Source organism: Amia ocellicauda, chromosome 7 (genome assembly GCF_036373705.1).
Source record: "Amia ocellicauda isolate fAmiCal2 chromosome 7, fAmiCal2.hap1, whole genome shotgun sequence".
Classification (NCBI taxonomy): domain Eukaryota; kingdom Metazoa; phylum Chordata; class Actinopteri; order Amiiformes; family Amiidae; genus Amia; species Amia ocellicauda.
In genome coordinates, this window is record NC_089856.1 from 3040650 (window position 1) to 3065000 (window position 24351).

General features: G+C 50.5%; 1 protein-coding gene across 1 annotated transcript in view; it reads right to left on the reverse strand.

The window, feature by feature from the left end:
* Positions 1-582: 582 nt before the first annotated feature.
* Positions 583-24351, reverse strand: part of mast1b (microtubule associated serine/threonine kinase 1b) — a 24084-nt gene continuing 315 nt past the window's right edge. Inside the window, exons 2-24 of the mRNA XM_066710185.1 lie at positions 23854-23996; positions 23169-23329; positions 22922-22997; positions 22555-22764; positions 21991-22092; positions 19310-19442; positions 18973-19040; positions 17662-17738; positions 16376-16584; positions 13922-14060; positions 13388-13520; positions 11891-12056; positions 10704-10805; positions 10338-10460; positions 9963-10072; positions 9486-9643; positions 8633-8865; positions 7822-8034; positions 7439-7668; positions 7119-7241; positions 6863-6999; positions 6566-6756; positions 583-6375 (exon numbers count right to left, since the gene is read on the reverse strand). Coding sequence (XP_066566282.1) covers positions 4766-6375; positions 6566-6756; positions 6863-6999; positions 7119-7241; positions 7439-7668; positions 7822-8034; positions 8633-8865; positions 9486-9643; positions 9963-10072; positions 10338-10460; positions 10704-10805; positions 11891-12056; positions 13388-13520; positions 13922-14060; positions 16376-16584; positions 17662-17738; positions 18973-19040; positions 19310-19442; positions 21991-22092; positions 22555-22764; positions 22922-22997; positions 23169-23329; positions 23854-23996 — 4847 coding nt within the window. The 3' untranslated portion in view covers positions 583-4765. The remainder of the gene's footprint in view (positions 6376-6565; positions 6757-6862; positions 7000-7118; positions 7242-7438; positions 7669-7821; positions 8035-8632; positions 8866-9485; positions 9644-9962; positions 10073-10337; positions 10461-10703; positions 10806-11890; positions 12057-13387; positions 13521-13921; positions 14061-16375; positions 16585-17661; positions 17739-18972; positions 19041-19309; positions 19443-21990; positions 22093-22554; positions 22765-22921; positions 22998-23168; positions 23330-23853; positions 23997-24351) is intronic.

Here is a 24351-nt window from a genome sequence, read left to right on the forward strand (position 1 = left end):
CTTGGCCATCAATTATACGTTTACAACCCACCCGCCGCGGTGATTGGTTGGCACCATGGCAGCCCACCTCATATGATTGCTGACGTAAAACACTCACTTGCCCGCCCACCAGAAAACGATGCAGAACATTTCCTGTCGTGGCTGCGTTGCATTCTGGGAGGTGTAGTTGTATTGAATAGATCACAGCAAGGCAGATGTTCTTGGTATGGGATTTCTATGAGCAGTAGCCGGGTATCCCGTCCCAGTGCCTTATTTAATTTCAAGCGCATGTTGTATGGCGTGTGGGTGACCGCTATAGCTGATATAAGATGGACTCGGATATATAATAATGATGTTCCTGTTTAACCATTAGAGAGGAGAATCGTGGCTATGCATGGTAGTGCAAGGTGACCTTCAGCCTCTATTTGTATTTGTTGTGTTCAGTGCTATTATTACTATTATTTGTTTTAATGTAATCATTATTAAAGTTTTTATTTCAAGGACTGCAATCATAAAGCACTGTGTGGAATCAACTGATTATCAATATCAGGTCAGCTATTTGCAGGTCTTGTGTAGCACACAAAGCACAGGATCATAACACAATTTGATTTCATTTCTCGGTTGTTTTTATTAATATTATAATTATTATTATTACATTTACTTCACTTCAGTTGTCTTCTGCATTGGATTCACATCCGGTCACAACAAAAGTGCTCTAGAAAATAAATATACAAAAACAAACAAACAAACAAAATACACCCATACGACAGTCCTATGAATTAAGCCCGTGGAACCGCAAATGCGCTGTGCAATATAGAAGTAAGAAGGAAATGTACAGCAAAGACTGACACACGGCAGTCTTACTTCCAGGATTCCGATATTTAAGATAATTATTACATATATATACATAAAGAAACCAATAAATAAATACACACATACATACATACAGTTATAAAATTAAAAAAATTGACAAAAATAAAGTGCATTTTAAAATTGAATAAGAAATAATACATGTTTTGCCATCACCAAACTAATCTGACTCTATCTACCACGGCACTGTATTCAGGCAAAGAGTAGGAATGCTTAAAAAACATGAACACACGAGGAATGGAGGCTGGCACAATATTCAAAAGAAAAGAAAAGTGAGCACTTGCATTATTTGCACACGACACAGTGTACTACTGTACTAATCTGCAACAACCATAGTTTTCTTTTAATATACTTTTTTTCTTATATGTTTAATAAAAAAAGAAGGATAGCAGAAAAGGAAAACGGCTGGATTTGAATCATCCCGGGCAATGGGGGTGAAAGGATCTCCCTGTGATCCACTTTGGGTAAATACAGGAACAAAATATAGAAATGTGGAAATGCACTAGGAATAAAACTGCAAATAAATAAAATCCCTCTTCTTGTTCTATCCTAGTCAATATATATTCTGCAACTCCACCTATAGGATTATTTATAAGGGTATTTTTGAGTTAATTTCAGTGTAGGTGGTGCATTGACTGGGATCACATGGATGGATTAATTTGGGTTTCTGCCCTTGCTGTCCACCCCTGACTGCTCTTCTGGGAGATATGGAGCGGTCACTGCAATGCACCACTAGGTGGCAATATGTCAAAAGCCAAACGAAAACCGAAAACGTTGAAAAACAGTTAATTCTCGGACGGACGACACAGAACTGACTCGAGCCGTTTGCGATCGACGGCCGTCACACAAAACCTCGCCGCAGAACTTGTATAAATATATCTAAGCCTACCCCCATATCATAAACGACAATATTTAATTACTAATTCATTCACGGACACTTTTATTATTATTTACTTTTTAAATTCCACACTTATCCATATTTGGGTCTTTGCATAAACGCGAAATACTAAAAAAAACAGAACAGGAAAGACATTTCGCCCATCTTGTGTACCAGTCAGTCTGGCAAAGGCAATAATAAATATAAAACATCACGTGACACACGGGAGGAAAATCTTTTCTTTTTGGAGAGTTGCATTTTGCTAATCCCTTCTAGATATGCATATATAACAAAATGGCAGCGAATTGCGGGATATCCTTCCTCGGTGTGTAATCCCGCTCCTTCCCACCAGGTGGTAGACACTTCTCGAGCTCTCGATAGAGGGGATCCGTTGACCCTCTTTACACATACAAATATAACACATTTTCTCCGCAGTCTCTCCGCAGGCGTTGGCAAACATCGCGTTCAGAGGCACCGGACTTGTTCCAGAAACAGTCGTCAGCGCGGATCTAAAACTATTTACGATTAGTGCAAAGGAAGCAGTCCCTTCGGAGTCTGTAATCAACAGTAACTGTCCTGTACACCCCCACCCGATTCCACTCTGGGGAGACGGGATGCAGGTGACAGCTCCGTGACCACTGATGTTGCTACAAGGTGGCCGGTCACACCGTTGCGCTGGGTTTTATATGCCCAGTTCAGACAGCCTTTCCCTGCCACGTTACGGTGCACAGTCCTAACCTAAGAAGAACAGGCCCAAAGGAGTTCCAACTGCTTAATTTGGTAGCATCTTCATAAAACTATCGACCTCCATATCCGCAGAGGACAGGAGTGTCAACGAATTTGGAGGGCTGTGCTTGTAGCCACTCGGGTACGGACGGCACGGGAACAACCTCAGGGACAGGGAGTGAAGTAGTGAAGGGGAGACGGCAGCATTTGAAATCCACCTATTCTGGGATGTGTCTAGCGATGCCCCACACACAACCAATGCTTTTTAGTGCCAGATCTCACAGTCATAGTGTGGGAATCGGGGCATAGAAGTAGAGGATGCTGGGGCGAAGGAAGGGGAATCTGTTTCCTGTTATCTTTTCGTAGACACATCTCAGTCAGCTTCTCAGATGACCCAGGGGCCTGTCTGTGCCTCGCTGCCGCACTATGTGTAAGAGCAATTGCACGCGCTGTCCATTGGGTTCCCACAACGCTCTCCATACAAAGAACAGCGATTGACCAGAACCCACTCGCCGCCCACAGCTACTCGAGACGCGTCTCCTTGGGCTTCGTCTCCAGCTTATTTCACAACTGCCTCTCTGATCTTCTTACAACGCTGCTCTCTCCTGTACCCGTGCATTTCGCTGCCCCTGGGCTACTGTCGCTGGCTTTCGGGTCCTCATAAGGTCGATGCCTATAAGGCCCCCAATATCTCCAGCCAACCTGAGGTGTAGCCCATGCCTTTCCTTGCATCCACATGAAAGCTCTCAGCCCTTAATGACCCGTCTCCCTCTCTCTCTGGTCACAGATTCGGCTGTGCCCCCAGGCCAGGCTGGGTCAATCTTCCCCCAAAAGACATCGAACAAAAAAAGGCCCAGCAGCATAATAGACCCTTTGCTGTACAGTATGAAAGATGCTAAGGATTGATTTTCCACATATTACAGCATCCTTGGCATGATTGATTTCATTTGTGTGTCGTCCACCCCGCCGTCTTCCACGTTTAAATCCTGAGGAGGAATCTCACGGGAGGAAGAAAACCCTACACGAAAGACCGCTGTCTGGTTTAAACAACGGGTCGCTTCAAGCTAGAAGTCCTGTAGTAGCACTAAGCTTAGAACTTCCTATAGTTCTGAACTCAGCTGGGCATTAGGGTAATAGACTATTTTATCTGACATCAATCTCAAAGTGGAAAATGTTACAAAGAAGCTGATGAGGGTATTTAAAAAGAAATTCTCCAGTTCATTTTCACAAACCCCTCAACCCTCTTGACTAGAACAGCCCTAGTGCAGTTATTGGTATTTAAGCGTAACATAACGTATGTGAAAAACACTTGTTCTATCTTGAGTTTTTAAAGGTATGTTTTGCTGTCGGCTGGCCTTTGGAAGCTCTCAGTTGCAGGAGAGAAACGCTTTGTACGAGCCAGCGCTGCATGCCCTTCGAGCTCTGTCCGAGCCGCCCAATAGCAGACGTGCTGTCGGCCGCCGGGGTGGAATCAAGAGCGGGGCAGCCGTGGTCACATGCAACGAGGATTGTGCCTCGCTTTGTCTAGAAAAGGCCTTGCCGCTAGCGACCAAAGATGCTACTGATGGGTCCCATTTCAGCCACGCCGTCGTAGGTGTACGGTAACTGCTCAACAAACTGTGAGCGTGGACCACTGTTATCACATCTCCAAAAACATTCTCAAGTGCTAATAGTGTAAGCTTAGAGCGGTTTGAAAGAATCACAGCAGCTCACATGCAGGGAGGAGAATTCTTGTTCTCCCACTGGGCCACTTTGGGCCCTTGTAACACAGCGTCTCTATAAAAAGCATCGCAATCAATCCTGTTTCAAAATGGGACTATTCTCCCGTCCTCCCTAACATCATTTCTCTGCTCCTCGCCGGGCCTGGAGCGGGGAAATGGAACCTCAGCTGTCCGGCGCCTGTTCACATTTCCAGCCAATCTGAAACCGGAGTGGATCCAGATTGTTGCTGTTCACAGTATTCAGCATCGTCAGTCAGGTAAAGCACTTTCTTCGAGTTTTTTTCTCTCTCGTACTCCTAAAATATTTCTGTTTCTATACACAGACTGTATGGGACATGCATTCACACAGAGACATTAATCTGTTATATGTATACAGTGGAGCGCCGGCTAGGATATATACATGATTGAAAACAGCTGTTGAAGCACCTTGACAATCAAAGTCTTTTTGCTTTTCGGTTTTGTTTTGTAATCTCTTTCGTCGCTTCTTTCACACAACCAAAACGTTCCTCGTGTGCCTGAAAAACGGCACACGCTTCTAAAGGCATTTCATTTTCAAAGTTCCTTCCCCCCTCCTCGTCTGGAGAGAGTCAAGTTAATGATATTTAGGGGAGCTCTCGGTCTTATCCGGCTGCGCGGGACTGACTAGGCCCGGCTGCGCAGCTAAGGCAACCGGCCTACTCCCAGATGGAGCCTCAGGCTTTCCTGCCGAGCTCCCCCGTCTCTCCTCCACAGCCTTGGGGCTCTCCTTGCTCTTGAGTCCTTCCGCCCCGCCAGAGGAGCCCATTTTCATCGGCCCCAGGACAGTTTTCGCCACGCTGGTCAACTGAGAGACGAAACTGGACTTGTCGCCGGGTGAGACGGGCCTGGATTTGCTGGGAGAGGAGATGGTGGTGGTGTGTTCCTCCACCACTTCCAGCAACCATTTCTCCTCTTTGCCCTGAGTGCCTTTGGAGCAGTGCGGCCCAGCAGAGACACTATCCTTGGCCGGGACAGGGGCCTGGTCGGCAGCCCCGGGCAGAGTTTTTGGCGCGGGCTCCGGAGTTCTCCCATTGGCGGCAACAGCTTTCCGAGGCGCCTCCTCTTTCTCCGGGGCTTTGCCAGCTTTGGTTGCCTCCACAGCCCCGGTAACAGAGGTCTTCCTATCCTGGCTCGGGCCGACCCTCCCTGCCATGTCCCCCTGGGGGCTGCCCTTCGGGGGTGATCTGGCAGCCTCTTGCTCTCGGCGGGCGTCCTTCTCCAGGCTCCTGGCCCCCGTGAAGGTGGCCTCTGTCTGCACGCCCTGATGCTTCCTCTCAGCCAGGCCCTTGCTGTCTTCCAGGGACGAGGCCTTCTCCGGGGTCTTGGGGCCGCAGCCCACGCTCGCCGTCCCCACCGTGGGCAACCTCAACTCCGTGGCTTTGGCGACGGGGGAGGGGGGTTTCTGCACCGGAGACTGGGCGGCTGGGACAGAACTCGCCTGGGCGACTGCCGGTTTGCCCTTGCCAGCCTGTGGGGCCTCGCTGCCGGGTGATTTCCGGCTCTCCTGAGAAGTGGAGGCTGCTTCCGTAGTGGGCAACTTCCCCGACACCTCCTTGACCCCCTCCGTCTTCTCCCTGCTGCCGAAGAGGGCATCCCTGCTCAGCGGTGACTCCTGCCGGCCCAGCTTCCTCACGGGTTTCAGAGAGCCCGTCTCACAGGTGGGCGGCGGTGGCGGTGGTGGCGGTTGGGGCACATTCTCGCCCTCGGTCTCCATCAGGCTCTGCAGGCCAAGCTCGCTGTGGAAGGACTCCTTGCGGTACTCCGAGTGGGACACCTCCAGGCTGTGCTTGCGCATCACCACCTTCTTGTCGGAGGAGGAGAGCGGCGATCCCAGCTTCTCGGCCGACTGCACCCTCTTGAGCAGCGGGGAGCGCGGTGGCTCGGCGCTCTTGGGCCGTGGGCGCACCACAGGCGGCGAGGAGTGCAGCTTGGCGGGGAAGGTCTGCGTGGTGTTGGAGCTGCCCACCGTGTGCCCGGGCAGCGGCGGCGGGGAGGACTGGGTGGGCGAGGGCGTGTGGGCCAGTGGGGACAGTGGGATGTTGCCGGCGGACTTGCAGCGGGCTGAGCGGTACTGCCGGTGCAGCTTCGGGGACAGGCCGTGCAGACTGCTGGGCCGCATGTGGTGGGAGGTGGCTGGGGAGTTAGGTGTGCTGGAGGCCGGGGAGCTGCTCTGAGACGAGGCGCCTGCAGGGCAGAGGAGACACAAGAAGACACAAGCAGGGGATGGGTTGAGATGTTTCAGATGTTTTTAGGGATCGTCCAAATCCCTTGAAAGGGTTTCCTGCTCAGTTTACAGCTTATCTAAGGACATGCGCAGCAGGGGGGACCGAATCTGGGCGACCAACGCTGGGAGGCTGGCGGAATGGGGGCTTACCGAGGTAGGTGGAGTCCGGGGTGGAGCGGTAGCTCTGTGTGGGCGAGCGGGCGGACAGGCTGTGCGTGGGGGAGCCGGGGAGGCTGTCGCTGGACGAGAGTGAGCGGTTGAGTGAGGACAGGCTGCGGCTGGTGTGCAGCAGGTTGGACTGCTTGGTGATCTTGCGGAACAGCGAGCTGCGCTTCTTGGTGCTGCAGGACAGAGAGAACCACTCAGGCACTGATAAGACTCCTACTACTCAATATAACACTACTACTACTACTAAAGCCCACAACGGGCTCGGCGGGTGTGCCATACCTCTCCTGTCCCTCCTTGGCCACCGTCTTCTTGTTGCGGCGGGCCATCTTGGACTTGTAGCTGGACTTGCGGGCCGGCCCGATCTTGATGGAGGTGTTCTCGAAGGGCGTGGTGGTGACCGTCACCTTGTTGCCGCTCTGAGAGAGAGAAAATGACAGAGGCGGGTTGACCGTGAGCAATCGGGGTGATGGGGGGGAATGGGGGCTGCAGCTGTGGTCTGATTTCATTCCCTCCCTCCCCTCCGCCCTCGACCCACCTTCAGGATGAGCTCCACCACCTCTGTGTGGACCAGTCCGTGGACCGGCTCCCCGTTGACGTGAGTGATGAGGTCACCGGCGCAGAGCCCAGCCTCCTGGGCGGGGCCTCCCTCCTCGACGTGCTGTGGTCGGATGGGAGACAGCGTCAGTCACGATGACATCATAGCTGTGCGACCACCGCAGCCTAACAGCTCCCTTTTACACTGAGTGACACTGCTGGAGAACCGGCGGACCACACGGCCTCTTCCAACCTTTCCGACAAATCCCACCCACTGAAGGTCCCTGCCTCTGTCCCACACTATCCCTTCAGTCCCCTTACCCAGACGATGTGGTGCACGCTGTAGACGTCACTGTCGCCCATGTAGACGCGGATGGCGCGCAGTGTGAAGCCGTACTTCTTGCCTGAGCGGTGGATGGTGATGGGCGAGCGCAGGCTGGTGACGGCGGGTGAGTAGTCCCGGCTGGGGGAGGAGTCTCGGGACGAGGGGTTGGAGGACAGGGAGCGGGGGGACATGGGGCTGGCCAGGGGGGACCCTCCGTGCTGCTCCACTGCCAAACACACACAGAAAACAACACAATCAGACCATGCCTCACACACAAGAACAACCCCACCACGATTGTCCAACTAGACCAGACATTAGGGGTATTAGAGTTTGAAGCTTGGTTTTCATTCTCTACGTCAGTGGTTCTCAACCCTGGTACCTGTGGGGATGATGACCGACAGCGCGGTGGCCGAGGCCGACTTGATGACCTTGTTCCCAGGCCGCGAGCTGCGTTTCTCCGCCGAGTCGCCCGACAGCTGCTGGTGCCGCGCCCGCCGCAAGACCAGGTCGTTGGTGGCGCAGGGCGAGGCCGAGGGGTCTGTGCCGACTTCCTTCCCAGCAGCCCCTGCTTCGCCAGCCCGGGCGGGTATGTCTGGGGAGAAGGTCAGAGGAGGAGATGTTGGGAATGGGTCTATTGTCTCACTGCCAGGAGGGCCTGGCCGTCTCTGTCCTGGTTCTGTCTCTGGCCAGGGGGGTCTGGGTATTCTCTCTCAATTAGTCTAATTGATTAATTGGATTAGGTCGGGGAGGCCAACCCTACCCTCATGAATCTTGTAGGGTTTGTAGGGATTAATCGAAAGCATTGATCATGTTGCTGCTCGTTTAGGACAGAAACATGACGTCTCTGACCGGATACGTTCTGTAAGAGTCTGTCTGTTAATGAAGACAGAGCTCGGTCGCTATCCTAGAGGCACTAGAGGCATTTGCTCGTTAACAGAACCGCTGTCTATGCTGTGTTTAGAGAGCAACTTTCCGTGTTTGATTTCTGTATTTCTCCCTTCTCTCTTTCTTGTCCTTTTCTCCCTTTTTTCCTTCAGTTTCTGTTCTCCTCTCCCTTTACTTTGTCTCATGAAAAAAAAAAATGGTTGTTTTCATGTTTTATTATTCTTGGTTAATACATAGATTTAGTGTTCTTACTTAATTGACAATAGAGTGAGATTCAAAGTCTCTCTTTCTATTCCCTATCTTACCGCTGGCGGTGGCCGCAGTGGGGGTCCCGTTGCCGGGCAGCTTGTGCTCCCCCAGGCCAGTGGGAGTGGTGGCCGGCCGGCTCTGGGGCTGCTTGTGTGGCGGATCGGTGTCACCCTCCTGTGGCGAGGCGAAGCGGTGCGTGTCCATCAGGGCCGAGAAGCGCCGTCGAGCGCCCAGCGGGGGGCTGGAGTCACTCTCTGTGAATGAGGACTCGGAGCAGGACAGACGCTTCCTGCACACACACACACACACACAGGCACACAAAGTCACAGACACAGTGACAGACACAGGGGCACATACAGAAACACACACACACACACACAGACACAGAGACACATGCAAGAAAGGGTGGTTAATAGATAGTAGGCATTAATGGGCAATAACAGACCTTACTCGTTAATGGGTTAATGGGCATAGTTACACAACTCTGCTCCTCGCCACTCAATAGCAGCCAGAGGACAGTCTTGGTCAGGTGACTCAAAGGCACAGTAAAGTGCCCTGTACAGTTTGTGTTCTCTAGCGGAGGGAGAGCACAGCCACAGGGGAACAGCCTGGCACGGCTCCTCCGCTGCGGGCAGAGATGAGAGGGGAGGCACACAAACAGCGCTCTGAAAACCATTAAAGGGAATAGCTAAGACGGAGACGGGGAAGGAGGCCTTGAAGTGGGTTGTGTAACCGGGCCGGGGCTCTCGTCTCAGCGGCCGCAGCGCCTCACTGCACATCGATACTGGTGGAGGGGGGGTTTGGCAGCAGTGCAGAATACTGATGTGTGCCGCAATGCCTGATGGGAAACTCCTCACTGCTGTCCAGCCTGGGCTGTCCCTCGGGGGATGTCTGTCCCGTCTCACTCACATCTCTGGGGAACTCGTCCTCCAGCTCTTGTCCCGCAGGCCGAAGCTGCCCAGACTCTCCCTCTTCGTCACCTTGTCCTCTTTGTGGTTTTTGGGGTCCCTCTTGGTGACGGTGGGCTTCTGCTCCAGCTGGGAGAGGTGCTCCATGCTGCTATAGACCTGCAGCACCACACACACACACACACACACACACACACACACACACACACACACACACACACACACTGAGTGAGAGTCTGAAGCTTCTTACAGTTCTGTTAAGGCATGTGACTATGATGGTTTTAATAATGCACAATCCTATAGGATTATAGGAGATTATAGGAGCATGTGTGTGTGAGAGTCTGTGTGTGTGTCAGTTTGTCAGTGTGTGTCAGTGTCAGTGTTTGTGTGTCTGTTTGTCAGTGTGTGTGTGAGTGTGTCTGTGTGTGAGTGTCTGTGAGTGTGCGAGTGTGAGTGTGTCAAGTGTGTCAGTGCTGACCTTGCTGAAGCGGGGCGAGCAGGAGGAGAACTGCCGGATCTCCACGGGCTCATCATCGTTGGTGTCATCCTCGTCGTACGAGTTGATATGATGATACCTCTCTGAGCGCGCTGGGGACACACACACACAGAGACACACACGCTAATCAGAGACGGTCTGAGGGGGTTCTCCAAACTCACACAAACCAAACCAGCAAGGGACGCCACTCCACTAAAACAGCTGGTTTTCAAACTAAACGGACTGAAGAGAATACATTCCAAACCCACCCAAGAAAACCGAACCCCCTGCTCTGACCCCGGCTGGGCTTCATCCCTGCTGCCCCATTAATAATCAGACCTGCCCCGGACACAGGGGGCGCTGTGAGGACACACTCACTGTCGAAGTAGCTGGTGTCCTCCTCCGACTCCAGGTGGGGGATGAACTCGGCCTTCTGCCTCAGCAGGCTGTTCCAGTCCAGCTCCCTGAAGAACGAGTGCTGCTTCACCTCGTAGGCGCCGCCTGGCCAGGAGAGAGGGACACAGTTGTTTATTCTGTATAGCGCCCTGCACAACAAGCCGCCATCAAGCGTTTCAAACAGGGACGGGAACAAGGAAGAAGAAAAGTGTGAGGCACAGAGGAGAGAAGGAGACAACACCTCTAGGATATCAGAGATTGCTACAAGAGCAAATTTGGTGGCCTCCCCTGCACGCAAAACCCAGAGGAATGACTCACGGTAATATGTTGTATGGTAACTGTGCTCACCTGTTCCCAGCCGCAGTAGGGGGTTGGTCTGCAGGAGGGTGGAGATCAGACTCTGGGCATCAGTGGGCAGGGCTTCATCACCATCAGGCCACACTATGTCATCTGGACAGACACACACACACACACACACACACAGACAAACAAGGACAGGAATGCACGCAGGCAGACAGGTAGGGAATCACAGACATACAGAGGCAGACAGACACACACACACACACACACACAGAGACAGACACACAGACACACACAGAGACACACACCCACACACAGAGACAGAGGCAGAGACAGACAGACACACACACACCCACACATACAGACAGACGCACACAGGAATGCACACAGGCAGACAGGTACGCAACACAGACAGACACACAGACAGACAGACACGAACAAGGGAAAAAGATCTTTAAAAGCAGGACAATTTGTCCATCCAAAGCAAAGACAATGACTACAGAATGAGGGAATGCATGCGATGGATTAACTCTCCATCCTTCGCCCCTGAAATGTGTCAGATAAGACTGGGAATCTGTGCGCGGAGGACCAAACTCAAGTTCCGTATTTAAAGACAACACGAGAACTAACGCACGCCAAAAAGCGAAGCGGATGAAGACAAGAAACAGCGGGCATTTCCCCAGAGGTAATAAAAAGGCCACGTTGGCATCCTGCAGATGGGCCGATCGTGTGTCATGGCGTGGCGCGCCGTTAAATCACACCCGGTCCCCGGAGGGAACCGGCCTCCCCTCCTCAGTCACCCAACCGAGGCGCCGTCTCTGCAGCAGCACTCGCCGTTTGTCTCCGAGTCAGGGTGACACATATCTCATCCGCCTCCCACTCTGAGGATTGTGCCGGTGCAGCCGTGTGTGAAGTCACACAGCGCTGGAAAACTTGTGAAGGTGTGTGGCTGCAGGGACCACAGCACTGTCTTGTTTTCCATATATACATAAATAATAAATGCGGACATATTCTTTGTTTTGTGTTGTTTCTTTCGGAATCACAAATTCACTATTGGTCTCTCTCTCGTCACCCCACCGATGCAGGGGTCTCGTTCGACAACCTTTGCAACAGTTGCTGATAGCCACAGCCCGATCCAGAGTACCAAAACTGTTACCCTGTTCTGTTACCCCTCTCCCACCCCTAGATCCCCTCCCCACCCCAGCTCCTCCCGCACCTGTCCGGTCGGCGCTCACCGCTGATGACTTGTCCAAACAGCTCCTCCGGCGTGTCTCCGAAGAACGGCACGCAGCCGACCAGGAACTCGTACAGGATGATACCCATGGCCCACCAGTCCACCGGCTTGCCGTAGCCCTGGCGCAGGATCACCTCTGGGGCGATGTACTCTGGCGTCCCGCACACCTGGGACACGGGGGGCAGAGACACAGTGGGAGCTTGCACCGCAACACAAATGCACACATGAATGCACACATACAACATACACACAAACACACACAACATACACACACAAACACATGCATGCACACACGCACACAACATACACACACACATGCATGCATGGACACACGCATAAAACATACACACATGCACACACTAATGCATGCACGCACACACACACAAACACACACATGCACACACACACACAACATACACACAAACACACACACTTACGCATGCATGCACACAACATACACACACACACACAACACATACAAATATACACATCATACACACAAACACACAAATGCACTCACGCAGCATACACACACAACAGCACATGCACGCATACACACACAAACACACACACATGCACATAACACACAAAAGCACACAAAATACATACACGCATGCATGCACGCACACGACATACAGATGCACACAACATACACACAAACGCACACACACACGCACACAACACATACAAATATACACATCATACACACAAACACACAAATGCACGCTCACAATGTACACACACACATACCCACGCAATGGACCACCCACATTTACAAGCCCTGCACAGGCAGTACAACAGACTAACATCTGAAACCAGCGTTGTCATCTTTCTTGTGCGCTAATTGGAGAGCCCTGGGGAGGCTGCTAGGCTACGGTTACAAGGAGCCGTGTGAGAAGTCCCCTGTGGGGAGACGGGGCCGCCTTTGATCATGAGTCCAGACCTGGGCAACATGCTGCACAACGCACACTTCGCACAAGCAGAATGGCTAATTTCGGCACCGTCAGAGGGGCTGTAATTAGCTCGTCTCGTTTAGGATGCGCAGCGGAGGAACTCGGGAGGTTTAGGGGAAAAACAACAACGAAAAAAAGAGAGCAGATCACGTCTAATTAAAGCCAGACGAACATAAAAGGAGTTCTTGTTTCTTTCTGTGAGGATGGGGATTCATTAAATGTAAATCTGTCCCCCGTGCTGTGGGGGAGAGAAAAAGGAAGACAGCATAGAAATAAAAGCAAGCCAGAGAAGATGGATCGGAGAAGTTAAGTCCTGAAATAGTCCGGACACGGTCTACCCAAACATGTTGGGAAAAAAACATATCAAATAAATAATAATGGTTGGGGCTTCTTTTGTATTAAGTACAGGATGTTTATGAAGCTAGACGGCCTATAGGAGTCCGCATGTATTGTAGCACAAGAGGGAAGCTTTTCCTCCTGTGATGCGGTATCACCGGGGCGCAGTCACTTTTGGTGGCCAATGGCTGCCCGGGTGTCGGACGTACCTGTTTGTCCAGGAACTCGCGCGCGTCCTTCTCGATGTGCCCCTCGTACAGGTTGGTGGTGAGACTCATCAGGCCCATCTTGGACAGGCCGAAGTCCGTCAGCTTGATGTGGCCCATGGATGTGATCAGCAAGCTGGGGAGGAGATGAGAGGAGAGCAGAGCAACGATAAAGATTTAAACCAGCTGGACTGTGCGTGTCTATGTCTGTCTCTGTGTCTGTACTCTCTGAGTCTGTCTCTCTCTCTGTCTGTCTGTCTCTGTGTCTGTCTGTCTCTGTGTGTCTGTCTGTCTCTCTGTGTCTCTCTCTTCCAGTGTGTCTCTGTATGTCTGTCTGTCTGTCTGTCTGTCTGTCTGTCTCTCTCTCTCGTTCTCTCTTTCTGTCTCTCGCTGTGTGTCTGTGAATGTGCGTCTGTCTCTCTCTCTCAGTGTGTCTCTGTCTGTGTCTCTCTGTGTCTTCATGTGTCTCTCTCTGTATGTCTGTCTCTGTGCTCTCTTGTCATTGACACCACCAGCCAGAAGGGGGCGCCCCCTTACTTGTCTGGTTTGAGGTCCCGGTGGACGATGCCATAGTTGTGCAGGTACTCCAGGGCCAGGACCGTCTCTGCGAAGTACATGCGTGCCATCTCCACGGGCAGAGCGCCGATGTTCTTCAGCAGCGTGGCACAGTCGCCCCCTGGCACACAAACGGGTATAGACTGAGTCAGAGCCGCTCACACGCACACAGCAAGAAATACTGCCACATGTATGTATTGTTGTTATCGTCATCATTGTGATTATCTACTCTGCTGGCTCATCCCTTTATCCAAGGTTTTCAAGAGTCGTAATCTGATATTGGTCCGAAGCCTGGAGTACAGCCGGCAGACTGAGGGGTACAGGGGGCTGTCTTCTCTCCATGGTTAAGGAGCCTCATGTGATCGTATCAATGTGACTTTAAATGCAGTACTGTGCAAACGTTTTAGGCAGGTGTGAAAAAATGCTGTAAAGTAAGAATGCTTTCAAAAGTAGATGTTAATAGATTATATTTATCAATTAACTAAATGCAAAGTGAGTGAACAGAAGAAAAATCTAAATCATATCAATATTTGGTGTGACCACCCTTTGCCTTTAAAACAGCATCAATTCTTCTAGGTAAACTTGCAAAGTTTTTGAAGGAACTCGGCAGGTAGGTTGGCCCAAACATCTTGGAGAACTAACCACAGCTCTTCTGTGGATTTAGGCAGCCTCAGTTGCTTCTCTCTCTTCGTGTAATCCCAGACAGACTCGATGATGTTCAGATCAGGGCTCTGTGGGGGCCATACCATCACTTCCAGGACTCCTTGTTCTTCTTTACACTGAAGATAGTTCTTAATGACTGTCTCTGTATATTTGGGGTTGTTGTCATGCTGCACAATACATTTGGGGCCAATCAGATGCCTCCCTGATGGTACTGCATGATGGATAAGTATCTGCCTGTACTTCTCAGCATTGAGGAGACCATTCATTCTGACCAAATCCCCAACTCCATTTGCAGAAATGCAGCCCCAAACTTGCAAGGAACCTCCACCATGCTTCACTATTGCCTGCAGACACTCATTCGTGTACCGCTCTCCAGCCCTTCGGCGAACAAACTGCCTTCTGCTACAGCCAAATATTTCACATTTTTACTCGTCAGTCCAGTCATGCATAGTTGAGTTTGGCCTTGTTTCCAAGTCGTAGGTATGGCTTTTTGGCCGCATATGTCTTCCGTGAAGGCCACTTCTGACCAGACTTCTCCGGACAGTAGATGGGTGTACCAGGGTCCCACTGTTTTCTGCCAATTCTGAGCGGATGGCACTGCTGGACATCTCCCGATTGCGAAGGGAAGTAAGCATGATGTGTCTTTCATCTGCTGCAGTAAGTTTCCTTGGCCGACCACTGCGTCTACGGTCCCCAACGTTGCCCGTTTCTTTGTGCTTCTTCAAAAGAGCTTGGACAGCACATCTGGAAACCCCCGTCTGCCTTGAAATGTCTGCTGGGAGAGACCTTGCTGATGCAGTATAATTACCTTGTGTCTTGTTGCTGTACTCAGTCTTGCCATGGTGTGTGACTTTTGACAGTAAACTGTCTTCAGCAGCCTCACCTTGTCAGCTGAGTTTGGCTGTTCCTCACCCAGTTTTATTCCTCCTACACAACTGTTTCTGTTTCAGTTAATGATTGTGATTCAACCTACATATTGAATTGATGATCATTAGCACCTGTTTGGTATAATTGTTTAATCAGACACCTGACTGTATGCCTACAAAATCCCTGACTTTGTAAAAGTGAACCTAGAAGAATTGATGCTGTTTAGAAGGCAAAGGGTGGTCACACCAAATATGGATTTGATGTAGATTTTTCTTCTGTTCACTCACTTTGCATTTAGTTAATTGATAAATATAATCTATTAACATTTCTATTTTTGAAAGCATTCTTACTTTACAGCATTTTTTCACACCTGCCTAAAACTTTTGCAGAGTACTGTAACTTTGCTTAATTTGTGAGCATCCACAAATGACTGAACATGCCACAATCCACAAATAACTGAACACGCCACAAATAACTGCAAATGACTGATAAAGGGAAACATTTTAGAGACACTCTGCCTTCCTGGAAGTACAGAGAGCATCACAGGAAGTGACCCTGTGGACCTCTGTTGTGGACAACACCCTCCTAATGATACAGCTCTTGGAGAAAATATAGATTCTCAATTATTACTGTTACTATCATTGAAGGGGAAGTGCTGAAATCCGCTGTTGTGAAGGTGACAGAGGTCACTTCCTGTGTCACGAGGTCACTTCCTGTGACACTGTCGGTATTTCAATAAATAAATCCGTGACAACCACCCCTGCCTGATTGTGGGAAACATCTGCATTAATCAGAGATCCTGACGAGCACACAAAGTTCATTTGAACTTGTTGTGTATCATTGGACGTGTTGAATTGTGCTGTAATTGTATTCCGTTTTCTAGCTCGAGATGAGGCGCGCTCTTACCCTCCACGTACTCCATGACCATGCAGAGGTGCCTCCGCGTCTCGAAGGAGCAGAACATGCTGACCACGAAGGGGTTTTCGGCGAAGGTGAGGATGTCACGCTCCACGAAGGCCTGCTGGATCTGGTTGCGCAGGATGAGGTTCTGCTTGTTGATCTTCTTCATGGCGAAGCGCTGCCGGGTCTCCCTGTGTCGCACCAGGTACACGGCACTGGGGAGGACACACACACACACACACACACACAGACACACAAACACACACACAGAGACACACACAGTTTCAGTCCTGCACTCCAGACATTAATACTGTTCAGGATGAGCAAATCACACACATTTTTCGGGGCCGGGGAGCAGCAGTGGTGGGACACAGAGCTGTCACGCACTGCGGGGGGGAGACAGTGTGACACAACTGAGGCCGAGCTTCATCGATGAGACTGACACTCACGTCAGTCTGGACAGTTGGAGAGCATCTCTGTCAGACCCGGGGAGGGCCTTGAGGGACACACATCCCTCTCTTCGTAATAAACTGGGCAATCTTCACTCGTAAAATGAAAGCAATCAGTACACACCTCATTATTTATTTAAGCACCGGCTTGTATGGGACACATTCTCTAAGCCATATGGGTTCGATACAGCCTGCTCTGTGTGGAAGGATGTGTTTTTATGGAGACTGAATACACCTGGTGCTCCCAAATGAGCCGTCTTGAGTGGATAAGTGTTGGGTCTCCTTAAATTTCAGTTCGGAGACTGAGGGCGTTAGGGAAATAGAAACCACTGAAATTGCTCCTTATATCAAATCACCAGCCTGTATTTATTCCTCAAATTCACACTTGAAGGAGACGTGGCAAACCTCTTCGCTTTGCCCCAAGGGATCCTTCTACTTGTATGTTTAAAAATATGGTTTGTATCTTAAGGACAAGTGGGTGAGTCCATTTGTTTTTTTTTAAAGCCCGTTCTCTTAATTCAGGACTTGTGAACAGGAGGCAAAATGAGGCTTATGTGGAGTTTGTGGCTGCTGAGTCACCGAGGCACCGAGACACAGAGTCCACTGGGATAGGACTGAAATAAAGAGTCTCCGTGGGATCCTGAAGGGAAAGACAGATGGGGGAGCCAAGGTGGGCATCCTCTCCTGCAAAGGATTGTGGGCCATTAGTGGGTAGTGTCCCCTAAAACCCTCAAGAGTGCTTGACCGAAAAGTAAATTTGAGGTTCCCGACATTTCAATAAAGGTGCGGTGTGTCGAGCTGCGGGTTCGACGCACCCAGGTGTCGGTGTCAGCGTCCACTCACCCGTACGCCCCGTTGCTGATGAGTTTGATGGTCTGGAAGTCGGTCTCCATGGGCGGTTTCTTGGCCCTCATCTTGCCCTGTGGAGACACACAGTGACAAACACATTGGGGGATTTTAAACGGTGCTCCACTGATAACAATTACAGGTTCGTGGAATCACGATAAAATGCAGATTTCAGGGAGACCTATTCGAGTGGTTAAACTGGGGGCTCCCCGGGACCAGGACCTGAGCACAATAGCTATACTGCACACAGAGCTAAACTGGTCACTGTGCGGTTAAATAAACAGCATTGGAGATTGTGGACATAATAAGAAACTTAAAAGTGAGCAAGTTTGCTTGAGGTCAACACAATTTCCACTTTGTCGCAGCCTGTCTACACTGACTGTGTGTTTGAGACAAGTCAAACTGGAGTATAACTTGTTTCTTTCTTCCTCCCTCCCTTCCTTTCTTTCCCGCTTTCCCTCTCTCTTTTACTTTCATTCGTTCTCCACAATAACACACATCCGCGTATCTCTCCCCGCATACACGCCTCATGCTTCTCGATCCTGACATTGAGTCACATCTTGGCAAGGGCTGAGAGACGATCGGTGGGGGGACAGGGACAGAACCACATAAACAAAATGCAGTCTGCTCTCACAACAGGTGTGTGTAAACCGCTTACTACAGAACTGTGTCCGTGTGTCACAACTTACACATAAGCAAGGCAGCCCAGCACACTCTGCCTTTTATTCATGGTGTATAGTATAGAAGCGCGCACTACCATATTAAAATAAGCACTCCACCGCCCCGATCTACAAGGATTGTCCCACAAACCTCCTGTGTCAGTGTTATAATGTCAGCGTTGAAACACACACACAAACACACGTCAACTTAATGTCTGCGCAGCTCGTGTGAAACGTTAAGGGTGAAGGGGTCGATATTTGCATTTGATTCTGTTTGAACATATGTGTAACCTTTTCTTGCATCCCCCCAGGATAGGAACAAACACACCGCTGCACAAAAGTCACGTCAAGGCGCGAGACTAGCAGACTATACGTGCACAACAGGTGAGGGTCATGAAAAAGTCACAGAAACTGCCACACAATTTTGTGGTTGAACGGTCTGGTCTGAAGAGAGCCTCATTTTAGACACTTCATAACTTAAAATGATTATAAAAGGCTGCGTTTGGGACTGACTGACAGACATTTTCACTGAGCTGATCGTTGTTCTTCCCTGTTGCACCTCGGTCCAATGAAGTCTTGAGACACTGCGGGCGGCCATAGCAATAAATTACCCACAAGGCTCGGTACAGTTGTTGGCGCGAGCTCTTACCTCCACCGAGTCATCGGTCTCGGGCGTGTGGGGCCCCTCGCTGTCGTAGCTGTCCAGATTCACCATTTCTGAAAGGCAGACAGGCACGGAGAAAACTCAGATTCAGTCAACTGCATAATTTGCCTGTGACGTCATATTAGCTACTAGTGCATGGTTGAATGAAAATCCTACTTATAATAAGTCCATATAAACAAAATAAAACATCCCCTTGTGGTTTAAAATACGTTTTTTTACAGACAGCCCTATACAATATTGTTCATATCATACGAATGTCTCCATCGTGTCCAGCTGTAGTTTCTTGTGCCCCATACTCTGTGCCCACCGCTCTCTCTCTCACCTTCCAGGGGGTCTCTGGTCAGGCCCAGCTGGTTGATGATGTATCGGGGGATGTCCGTCTTCATTAGATGTCCCTCTTTGGCGTGGTCCTCTGCCGCCTCTAGCAAGTGGTAGAACTCCTCAGGGTTGAACTCCTGTGGAGGACCAGAAAGAGCGTGGCACAGTTAGCAAGGGGTTCTCTAAAGAGGGGGACTGAATACAGTGCTGTCCCGAGATGGCACATTCTACCTCCAAGGGGATGAGACCCAAAAGTGGCACGAGATTTCTTGGAGGGGGACTACATAGGGAGTGACACTCAAGATTCACCTGGGGGACCAAATATAACGTGACACACAAATTAGCACGTGATCCTTGGAAGCTCTCAGTTACTTAATTGAACTAATAAATTCCTAAATCAGAATTATTTTAAACAGTAGGGGTTTTAAGTTAAGTATAACGTTGTATAAGGAATTTAGTATCTTATTAAGGAACAAACTTTTTATCAGTTACACAATTTAGAGTCAAATGTAATCAAATGATTACTTCAATTAAGGGTTCAATTAATTAATCAAGAGCTCTGTTGGAACAAAAACCAGTCCTCCACAACCAGGACCAAGGTTGGGAACCAGTGATCTAGAGGCTTTGAGAGACAGTGAGACGGGAAACCAGATTGACCAAAATCCTGGTGCACAAATCTTGACTTTACATTGTAGCTGTGTGTGATAGGTTTAACAACACAAAACACCTTCCACAAGAACGAGGAGGCCAGGCATCCAGATAGATCTACACAAAACAAGGCATTGGAGTATATGTAATGTAAGCACTTAGCTGGAAACGAAGAACAGCTAAACATCGGTATTGATTAATCATCCTAGTTCCCATAAGGCATGAAAAGCCGATTCACCTTCACCGGGGATCCTTCAAACCACAGCCTGTGTCTTCAGGTCTGTTTCTATGCTTATGCCGTTTTAGATTGAAATCATAATTTTCACTCAATCGGGATAATCTGACAACTAATATGGGGGGGGTGCAATTGGAAAATCAATGGCTAATGCTCTCTCTCCGGGCTATATGTTGTTTTGTTTTTTTACCTGCCACCCCTTAGTAAAGCCATTACCGCCTGAGTGCAGAAAGGGCTCTAGATTGAGCCGTGAGATTGTGTCGTCGTGACGGACAATTTCAAACACAAGCTGGTCTGGCAGGGAGAGCGAGAGCGAGAGAGAGAGGGAGAGAGAGAGAGAGAGAGAGAGAGAGAGCTCCCTCGATCAATATTCTCCTCTCGTCTCCTCCACTGCCACCTCCAACCGTCGCCACCCCCCTGGACCCGACCTGCAGTGAAGCGCCTGCCTTTCCTTTGCCTCCTGTGATGTATTAAGGGCATTAAAGTACAAAGTGGGGGGGTGGTCATTAACTGCGGCCCTGACACACCCAGCGTGCCCTGCAATTGATTCCCATCAGGGCATCCGGCATGCAACCCGCCCTGTCATCACGATCTCTGACCCCTGTGACCTCGCAGCACCCAGCCGCTCGCCCTGGCAGCTGTGTGGAGACGGGGGAAGGGGAGTGGGCGGGGAGCCGACCCGAGGTAAAGACTGGGGTGCCGTCGTGCTGATCTCAGATCCCCAGGGTGTTTCTGAGAGCTGTTGTCGCCGCTCTCCCTTACAGCGCCACTCTGGGAGGCACGTCTGTCCCCCCCCTGGGTTCAATACCGCGGCGCTGCGATGCCGTTCCCAGGCGGATCCGTCTCAGAGAGCCGCTCTTAACGTGTTGACCCTTATTTCAGCTGACGCTCTGCTTTCTCTCTGGCAACACTGGGGAGGCTGTAGTTTGGTTCCGATCAAAAGCAAATGTGAGGTGAGAAAAAACACTATTAGCCTCCAGCACACAGAGTCGGGAATGTTCTCCGAATGTTGCGCTGTAACAGTCTCTGAATGTTGCGCTTTTTAATGGAGCTTCAATTCACATCAAGGGTAATTATGTTACTTTATATACAACTCTGGAAAAAATTAAGAGACCACTCCAAGTTCAGGAATTAATGTTAAGTGGTCTCTTAATTTTTTCCAGAGCTGTATATACAGTATGTTTTTGTTAGTTTATGTGGTAAACATTCCTAGGGTATATTTATTGATTAGCTATCATTCTTTGGCCTTTGACACCTGCTCACGCCACATAAGTGATGCCTTGACACACTATAGGAGTGAAAGTGCTCTATCACCTCGACCCCCCCAGCCTACCAGCTGTCAATCTACAGAGGGGATCAACAGTCAGTCAATAAGGACACGTCCTCAGCGCCGATGCTGTGATCTGGATTTGCGAGTGTTCCTCAGTCAATAGCTCGTCACGGCTCTCAGCAGCGGGCAGGATGGAGGCAGAGAGCTGGACTCTCTCTTGTGGTGATGGATGAGCACATTAGGGGCCAATTCAAAACGCATCAGTAGGTACAAATGTGGACCAAAGTGGTGCAATCTCCTTGAACACCAATTGGCGGTTTTCATGGTTGTCTCAGACAGCAATCAGATTCCGAAAGTGTACTTCACTGATCTGTCTAGCTATCTCTCTGTCTCAGAAGGGGCCACATGAAACTAGATTAATATATAAATTAATTTAATAATGATAAAATAAAAAAACAATTGAAGCCATGCAATTGCCTTACCCACTCTCTGAAACAATGACTCTCTGACACTCTGGCACTCCGACACTCACCAGACACTCCAGGAGCCGAGCCGGCCGCGAGATGATGATGAGCAGCTTCTTGACCAGCTGTGTGACGAAGGCCACCTCTGAGCTCTCGGAGCGTTCGAACGCCTGCAGGGAGACAGAGAGAGGGGGTGAAGGGGGCCACGCAGGAGCCGCGCTGGAGAGAGGTGGGGAGAGCTGGGAGTGCGTGGGGGTGCTGGCAGAGACATTTGAGCCTGGAGTCTTTGACCTGCGATTAGAAGGTGCCGATTGGCTGATCCGGGGAATTCCCAGAGTCCCGATTGGCTGATGTGAGTTTACAGTGCTGTTTGTTTTTGGACTGGAGAATTCTCCTGAGGAGTTCCACCACACAGGGTATGATCTAGGGTCCTGATTGGCTACCCTGGGTGTGTCCCAGTGTGCTGATTGGCTGCTCTAAAGCTGTTCTCCAGCACAGGGTATGTGGAGTGATAGGTTTCTGATTGGCTGCCCTGGGTGAGTCCTAGAGAGCTGATTGGCTGCTCTAAGGGAACTCTAAGGGCACTGATTGGCTGCCCTGAGCTCTGTGGGAGGCGCCTCTGTCCCACTCACGTCTTGCAGGAGCTTCTCCAGGTTCTCCTGTAGCTCGAAGAAGTAGACGGTGGTGATGACGCCCTCCTGGGACTTGGCCAGGCAGTCTCGGGCCAGCTCTGCGATCTGGTGGTGGATGAAGCTCAGGACTCCGTCGGCCAGCGGTAGCACGCTCTCAGGGGAGAAGGCCGAGATGAACTCTGACAGGCGCTCCTCCATCTGCGCCGTGGCCTGTGGGACGGACCGGCAGACAGAGAGAGAGAGAGAGAGAGACAGACAGACAAACAGACAGTCAGTCAGAGAGAGAGAGAGGCTCAGAAAAAGTGAGCTCTACCTGCAGGATGTGGAGGATTCAGCCAGGACAATCACAGGCAGACAGCCGGCTCACCTTGGGGAAGCGCTCCTTGTAGACATGGTTCATCATGACGATCTCGTTGTCATAGCAGGAGGGCGAGCGTCCCGGGCTGGGAGAGAAGACGGGACAGGAGAAGACAGGACAAGGTGAGGCTCCCATTGCCTGCAGCCCACAGCCCCCGACTCACAAAGCCCCGCCTACATGCCTTTGCAGATAAACTTCCCCTTCCTAGCCCACTAAGCAGGTGAAACCATCCAGGTCTCAGCGGGGACAGGCTCACCTGAGGCTCCGAGAGCGTGGCCGCACCGCCGGTGACCTCCGCCCCCCATCGTCGTCGGTGATGCTCTCGGTGCTGCCGAAGTGCTTGGACAGGAAGTGCAGCTCGTCCATGGTGGGCTGGAAGGGCAGCTGGTGGAGCCGCTCCTGGGAGGAACTGGAGGACTGGGGACACACAGATGGAGAGAGAGAGACGGACGGTCAGTGCCAGTGTCACACGAGCGCTGAGGCTGCACACCCCCTCCACGCCTGCAATGTGCACACACACACACACACACATGATGTTTTCACATGTGTAAGACTGCATGATATCAATTGTTGGACCATGGATGCTGAAGAGGATAATAATCATAAGAATATGGAAATACTACTTCTGCTAATAATAATAAATGAACGTGAGGTCAATGTGGATTGGCTGAGACGTGGATTGGCCGTGTTGCTGTCTGTGTGTACAGCTGTGTCAGCACTGCTCCTCATGTGGTCGTCTCCATGGCCATTCGGTCATGCCTGCAGTTGCTATCGACTCGTTTGATCGTTATTGTCCAGTTGAACGATTCTGGGGACAGAATTCTGCAGCTTCAAATAAACATAAAATAAAAACAAATCACAGCCCAAAGACTGAGACGAGTCTTGACTCCAGAGCGTGAAACTATTTCCCAGGCTGGCGATGACCAGGCCGATGACATCACCTCTCTCCCCTCCCCGCCTCCTGCAGTCGGGTCCCCAGCCAGGGCGTCACGGACAGCTGGGCTGGGACTTGAACTGGGGCTGCGGGGCCATATGGTGCGACGCTCCACCTCTGGGAATCCCCTCTTCTCCGGCTCTGTCACGTCTGCTCCAGATGGATGTTGGGGCACTGTGTCATGTGTGACTCACACACAAAAGGTCAGACTGAAACCACTTCTGTTTTTTTGTAGTTTTCTCTTGGTTGCTATTGAGGACTGAGAACGTTTCATTGAATATTTCTTAGATGCCGTCAGAGAGTCTGGATTGTTGCTGGTGCTTTGAAGACACAACTCATACTCTAACAAATCCCCTCCTTGCACAAATGTACCCTGGCAGGGTCTGTACACTTGATTATATGGTTGTACTCTGTTGTTACCATACATATACACTGGTTTTACTCATGTTATACCTTTACTGTACCACACTGGACCCTGGGAATGGAATGATACACTTTGGTCGAT